This window comes from Pelodiscus sinensis, chromosome 16, assembly GCF_052426305.1.
Source record: "Pelodiscus sinensis isolate ZL-2025 chromosome 16, ASM5242630v1, whole genome shotgun sequence".
NCBI lineage: Eukaryota > Metazoa > Chordata > Testudines > Trionychidae > Pelodiscus > Pelodiscus sinensis.
The window spans coordinates 42565920-42573256 of record NC_143067.1 but is presented as its reverse complement, the minus strand read 5'-3'; the positions used below and the strand labels follow the sequence as shown (position 1 = coordinate 42573256).

Below are 7337 nucleotides of genomic sequence, written 5' to 3'. Positions count from 1 at the left end.
CTCTTCACTTCAGTATAACAGCACTGAAATGGTTGACATAAGAGATACTAAGCAAAAGAGAGGCAGTTATGGTTACAAACAAAACAAAGTAAGACATGCTTTCTAGAATGCAAGACTTAATTTTAATAATCTACTATTTGCCTAAACATCTTGCTCACTTACATCAAGTGATCAGAATCTCCAGCCCTTCCAAAAGTATCCAACATTGATACTCAAAGGCTGACTACCCCTTTTGTTCCCTATGCAATGGATAGCTAAAAGGTCTTCATAGTTCCCAACATCCAGGCTGTGTCTAGACTGGCCAGTTTTTCCGGAAAATCAGCCGCTTTTCCAGAAAAACTTGCCAGCTGTCTACACCGGCTGCTTGAATTTCCGCAAAAGCACCGACGATCTCATGTAAGATTGTCAGTGTTTTTGCGGAAATACTATGCTGCTCCCATTCAGGCAAAAGTCTTTTTCCGAAAAACTTTTGCGCAAAAGGGCCAGTGTAGACAGCAGAGATTTGTTTTCCACAAAAAAAGCCCCGATCGCGAAAATGGCAATCGGGGCTTTTTTGCGGAAGAGCGCGTCTAGATTGGCCACAGACGCTTTTTCGCAAAAAGTGCTTTTGCGGAAAAGCATCCTGCCAATCTAGACGCTCTTTTCCGAAAATGCTTTTAACGGAAAACTTTTCTGTTAAAAGCATTTCCGGAAAATCATGCCAGTCTAGACGTAGCCCCATTGTCTTTGCCTCAAGAGCCAGGAAGACCAACTGGGGCTTAAGACTCCAGTGTCCCCCCCCAAGGTACTCACCAAGTTCAACTGCTTTTTGACTTGATTGCTTTGTTTGCCACACGCCACTAAGGGGATGGACGAGAGGGAAGTTGCCCCAGTGCCTAGCAATGGCAAAGGGCCCAGAGCTCCTGGCCACAACCGCTGCTTCCATAGAAGTAGAAGTAGACAGAGCCCTGGACCCTTTCAATGGTTACCAGAATGCGCTGGGTGGCTTTTAGGGCTGGCTATGGGTATGTGTGGGTGGAGGGGGACAGCATGGCACACTCCAGGTGGTGCTGATGGCTAGCTACCCCAGCCCTTCCCTTTCTGCCTGAGGTCCACCCCTTCTAGGAGCATGGAGCCACCCCTCCCCAAGCAAGTCTGTCAGCCCCCCCGTACATTCATAGTCTATGTTTTACTATGCTTGACCTAGTCTTACAAATCCTCAGTTCTTTTTTTAAAGCAGGGATGTTTATCAAATCTGCTTTCAAAACACACTTTAGGAATGTATTTCTAGCACTCATTGTGCACACATCATGCAATGATATTCATGAGCTGTGTGGCACAAGTTTTTATATGATACCTTACTCAATACACTTCCATAATACAATATTGTATGCAACCAGTTGATTGGATTATTCTTTGGATTTTAGACCTTCTGTGACAGGGGGTCGCCTCCCTCTGCTCGGCAGGATGCACTCTCCTGCACTCCGAGTGCGGGGCGGAGGACTCGTTTGCCCAGTGGTCTCAAGCCGCTACGGGCTTGCTGCACATGCGCACTAGCGTCCCCGCAGCTGGGGGCCTTAGGACCCGGCAGAGGCCTGCGCACACGCAGGGGAGTCAGCCCAGGGGAATATTAGATCTGGTGAAGGAAACCTGGGAAGAGCAAAGCTCTGAGGCAAAGGGCATCATAGATCTAAGAAAACGTCTACAGGCTGTGGGAGAAATAGCCAGAGACGATCTAGTATGAGCCCAAGAAAGACAGACCCGCTATTACGATCAAGAGGCCCGTATTTGTACATTCCAACCCGGGGATAGGGTACTTCTCCTGTTGCCCTCAGCTGACTCAAAGTTATTGGCAAAGTGGCAGGGACCCTATGAGGTACTAAGGAAAGTGGGGCCCATAGATTACGAAATAAATTAACGGACAAACGGAAGAAGTCCCAGATTTACCATGTAAACTTACTAAAAAAAATGGGTGTCCCAGGAAGGGATGTTAATTACCCTTCAACCCGCAGAGCCAGAACTGGGGCCGTATGTCGGGGATTTCCCCGCAGCAGGATCCATTTAGATGGGAACAGAGCTGACCAAACAGAAAACCACGCTGCAATCCCTGCTACAGGAATTCATGCACGTGCTATCAGCTTACCCTGGAAGGACCGTGATGATGAGCCACCATATCCACTTGAACTCCGGGCACAAAGTACGGGAGCCCCTTCACCCCTTCCCCAGGAAGCTGTGGGAACCAGTACGCATAGAGGTTCAGAAAATGCCCCAACTAGGGGTGATCCAGGAATCCCGCAGCGAATGGAGGAGCCCCATTGTGATGGTACCCAAGCCAGACGGCTCATGGCACTTTTGCTTCGACCTTCGCCAGGTCAATGCAATCTCCCATTTTGATGCTTACCCAATGCCCCGCGTGAACAAACTTTTAGAGAGATTAAGTGGCTCCCGGTACCTGTTCACTATTGACCTTACCAAGGGTTATTGGCAGAGTCCCCTTACACCCGCGTCACAGGAAAAAAACCCAAAAAACCACCAGCCTTTGCCACGCCCTTCGGCCTCTACCACTTTTTGATGATGCCATTTGGGTTAAATGGGGCCGTTCCAGAGATCGATGGACAGAGTGCTCGGAAAACACCAAGGGTTACGCAGCCATGTATATTGTTGATATTATCATCTACAGTGCATCACGGGCAGACTATCTCCAACAGATCAAAGCCGTACTGACGTCCCTAGTCGAAGCGCACCTCACGGCAAATCCCAGTAAGTGTTTTTTTGGGGAAGAGTGAGGTATCTTACTTAGGATACATCGTCGGGGGAGCTAGGGTGAAACCCCAGGTAGATAAAGTCAAAGCAGTGAAAGCCTATCGTATGCCCACAACAAAGAAACAAGTGCGGCAATTCCTGGGACTTGCTGGATACTATAGACAATTTATCCCACATTTTTCCACAATTGTGGCACTTCTTACAGACCTCACAAAAGGAAGGCAACCACAGAAAGTGAGGTGGAATGAGCGGTGTGAACACGCCTTCCGGAGTCTAAAACAGTGGCTTACTGAAGCCCCAGTACTGGCACAGCCTGACTTTTCAAAACCCTTTGTCGGCCAGACGGATGCGTCCGACATAGGACTTGGGGCAGTACTATTGCAAAACCAAGATGGCGAGGAACATCCGATCCTGTATATCAGCCGTAAACTATTGCTGTGGGAGCAAAACTATGCAACCATTGAAAAGGAGGCGTTGACCGTCCACCTTACGGCTGAGACACTCCACTACTTTTTATTAGGTAGTCTCTTTCAATTGGTGACAGACCATGCCCCACTACACTGGTTGCAATCGATGAAGGAGACTAACCCATGTATCATGAGGTGGTATTTGTTTTTGAAGCCATTTAAGTTTGAAGTACCACATATAGCAGGTAAAGCTAATAACAAAGATTTTCTCTCAAGGAACGTACCCTTGGATGAGGGCGAAATAAGGAAGGTACGGGGGGAGGGGGGGGGAGGGTGTGTGACAGGAGGTCACCTCCCTCTGCTTGGCGGGACGTGCCCCCCTGCACTCCAAGTGCAGGAGGAGGACACGTTCACCTAGTGGTCTCAAGCTACTGTGGGCTTGTCGCATGTGCGCACTAGCGTCCCTGCAGCTAGGGGCCTTAGGACCCATCAGAGGCCTGTGCCATGGGGAAGAGGCATCCGACCGCACTGGGGAAGGGACCCGGGCGCCTCCGGGGGGGGGGCAGCAAGGGTGGGCTGATGTCATCCCCAGGTGCCAGCCCAAAAGGAGGGTGGCTGGTTTAAAAGGAGGGTGGCTGGTTTAAAAGAGGGGAGCATGCCCAGAAGTGGGGGAAGGATCCTGGCTGGGCTACTAGACCGTGCTTTCCCCACCTCTTCCCCAGGTGCCGAGGCCACGGGGAGAAACCCGCAAGAGACGCTCAGAGGCCAGAGGGTCAGCACAGCGTCCTTGAGTAGTGACGAGTGGCATTTCTTGTGAGCGACCCGGGTCTGAGTTGGAACTCTGACGGAGCTGGAAAACTCAAGGCAAGCTAGAGAAAGACTAAAAGGCAAGGTAGGGCGTAGCCGGAACCGGACTAGGGGTCCCAGTAGATCCCGCCTTGCTACACCCTCTGTTGCCTGGACCTAATTGTCACAAAGCCAATTCTACAGGTATGACCTATGTTCTTTGTTCCTTCATAGGGAACTGACTGTGTTAAAATGCATGTTGTTTGAATAAGCCCCACTTCCCATGTGATCCAGACTGCTCTGTATTACTGACATGCCCTTATATGTGTTTAACACTTCACCACCATTTATGTCACCTTCACACTATACCAGCAATAGCTTTATCTTCTTTTCAGTCATGGCTGAATATTCCACATCACTGATCAGCATCTGCCAAGTACACAGCTCTGCAGTTCCCCATTAGAAATGCCTCCACCATAGAACCATTTCCCATTTATAATGTCTTTTTTTGTGAGGGATCATTAGAGCAGAGAGAGCACTATCTGGGGGTATGTCTACACTAGAAAGTTAGTTCGAACTAACGGACGTTAGTTCGAACTAACTTTCCTATGCGCTACACTAGCGCTCCGTTAGTTCGAACTTAATTCGAACTAACGGAGCGCTTAGTTCGAACTAGGTAAACCTCATTTTACGAGGACTAACGCCTAGTTCGAACTAGCTAGTTCGAACTAAGGGCTGTGTAGCCCTTTAGTTCGAACTAGTGGGAGGCTAAGGCTTCCCAGGTTTCCCTGGTGGCCACTCTGGCCAACACCAGGGAAACTCTATTGCCCCCCTCCCGGCCCCGGAGCCCTTAAAGGGCCACGGGCTGGCTACTCACTTTGTGCCAGTTGCAAGGCTGCCAGCACCCGTGCCTGCACAGCCTGCACCTGCCACAGGATGAGCCAGCCATCCGAGGGCTCCCAGCCCTCCACTGCTCCCCACGACCAGCCTGGCGGCTCCCGGGAGCCTGCCCGGGGGCGCAAAAGGCGGGCGCCCGCCTGGTCAAGTGCGGAGATCGTGGACCTCATCGAGGTTTGGGGGGAAGCCTCAAATGTCCACGATCTCCGCACTAGCCACCGGAACGCGGCCGTCTATGGACGCATGGCTGCCAGCCTGGCCGCCAGGGGCCACCAGCGCAGCCGGGAGCAGGTGCGCTGCAAGATTAAAGACTTGCGGCAGTCCTACTCCCGGGCCTGCCTGCCAGGGGCTGACCCGGAGGCCTGCCCCCACTTCCATGCCCTGGACCGCATCCTGGGGCCTCATGCCGTCCCTGCCCCCCGGGACGTGATTGACCCCGGGGCAGAGGGACCGCTCCTGGACACCGAGGAGGAGGAAGAGGGCTCTGAGAGCCAGGAGCCTGCCGCCAGCCTTCCCAGGACCCGGGACCCCCGAGGCACCCCACAGAGCCGCTCGCCTGCATCGTCAGAGGCCGGGGAGGCGTCCACCTGTGAGTACCCTCGTGTTCCCCTTATGTGTACGGGGGGCTGGGGCGAGAGGGAGCCCCGGGACCGTGCGCCTGGGCCTTGCCCACTACGGAGCAGCAGCTGGGGATCCTGCAGGGGCCCTGGCCTTGCAGAGGGGAGCTGGGTTTCACACACCTGGGCCCCTGGGGTAATTGACCGCTGGTCTTCTTGCACCACAGCTGCAGCACCGGGGACTGCAGGGCGCACCACACCGCCTGCAGCAGCCGCCCGCGCCCGGGCAAGCAGGACAGCCAGGAACCAGGAGGACTACCAGAGGCGGCATCTCCAGTTCCTGGACCGACAGCTCCGTCTCCAGGACCACTGGGTCCAGGAGGACCTCAGGCTGCGCCAGAGGAGTCTGGAGGCCCTGGAGGAGCAGGGCCGTGCCCTGCGAGGCCACCTCCAGAGCCTGCTAGACCGCTTTCCATTTCCTCCTCCCCCTGCTCCCCCTCTTGCTCCCCCTGCTCCCCCTCTTGCTCCCCCTCTTGCTCCCCCTGCTCCCCCTGCTCCTCCTGCTCCTCCTGCTTCCGCTCCTGCTTCCGCTCCTGCTTCCTCCACACCCCCTGTCCTCTCTGCCCCCCCCTCCACAACCATTCCCCACCGACGCCCCCGGACCCGCAGTGTGGCGAGACGGGAGAGGCACCCAGACTCCCACCCCTGAGCTTTCCTTTCCCTTCCTCCCTTCCCTCCCCTCCCCTTCCAGCTCCCTCGTCCCAGGTTTCCCCCTCCCTTCTCCCACCTTCATTCCTCCCTCCCCCACCCCAGTTCTCTGAAATAAACAGACGTTTTTGTTTGAAAAACAGGTGTCTTTATTGTACAGTAGATAGGGAGGGGAAAGGGGAAGGGGGGGGGTAGGGTGGAAGAAGGCCCCGGTGGGGCATGCAGGGAGAGGTCAGTCCTCCTCCTCCTCCACCTGGAAGCTCTCCCGCAGGGCTTCCCGGATCCGGATGGCCCCCCGCTGGGCTTCCCGGACGGCGGCGGTGCGGGGCTGACCGTAGTGTCCAGCCATGCGGTCAGCCTCAGCCATCCAGGCTGGCAAGAAAGCCTCCCCCTTCCGCTCACACAAATTGTGGAGCACACAACATGCCGCCACCACGGGAGGGATGTTGTGCTCGGCCAGGTCCAGACGGGTGAGGAGGCATCGAAAGCGGGCTTTCAGTCGCCCGAAGGCCCCCTCCACCACGATGCGGGCCCTGCTCAGCCTGTTATTGAAGGCCTGGCGGGAGGGATTGAGGTGTCCCGTGTAGGGCTTCATGAGCCAGGGCTGCAGTGGGTAGGCGGCATCCCCCACCAGGCAGACGGGCATGTCCACGTCCCCGACCCTGATGTGGCGGTCGGGGAAGAAGGTCCCGTCCTGCAGCCGCTGGCACACGGAGGAGTTCCGGTACACCCGGGCGTCGTGTGCTTTGCCGGACCAGCCCACATTTATGTCCGTCAACTGTCCCCGGTGGTCACACACGGCCTGCAGGATCACGGAGAAGTACCCCTTGCGGTTCACGTACCGGGACGCCTGGTGTTCCGGGGCACGGATGGGGATGTGCGTCCCGTCGATGGCCCCCCCGCAGTTGGGGAAGCCGAGGGCGCCGAATCCCCGGATGACGGCATCCGGGTCGGCGAGGCGGACCACCCTGCGGAGCAGCACCCGGTTGATGGCCTTGACCACCTGCGGAGAGAGACACAGCAAAGCGTCAATCAGTGGGGCGCCCGGGTGGCTGGGAGCATTCATGCCCTGGCAGTGCCCCGCGCCCCACTCCCGGAAGCAACCCCCCTGGCGGCGTGTAGTACGGCCGGGACAGCCCGACCCCTCCGGTGCGGGGCGCCTTCGCCTCCTCCCGCCCCCCCCTTTGTCCCTGGGGCGGCCCATCCCCTCCTCGCAGCCCCCCTCCCCCCCGGCTCGGTG

The 7337-nt window shown here is 55.9% G+C and overlaps 1 protein-coding gene across 1 annotated transcript; it reads left to right on the top strand.

Annotated features, from left to right (window-relative positions):
• The first annotated feature begins 4621 nt into the window (after positions 1–4621).
• Positions 4622–6176, top strand: LOC149523529 (uncharacterized). Its single transcript, XM_089769623.1, has 2 exons — positions 4622–5421; positions 5617–6176. Exons 1-2 carry the CDS (start codon positions 4872–4874, stop codon positions 6096–6098), a joined length of 1032 nt encoding a protein of 343 aa, XP_089625749.1. The 5' UTR covers positions 4622–4871; the 3' UTR covers positions 6099–6176.
• The last annotated feature ends 1161 nt before the right edge of the window (positions 6177–7337 follow it).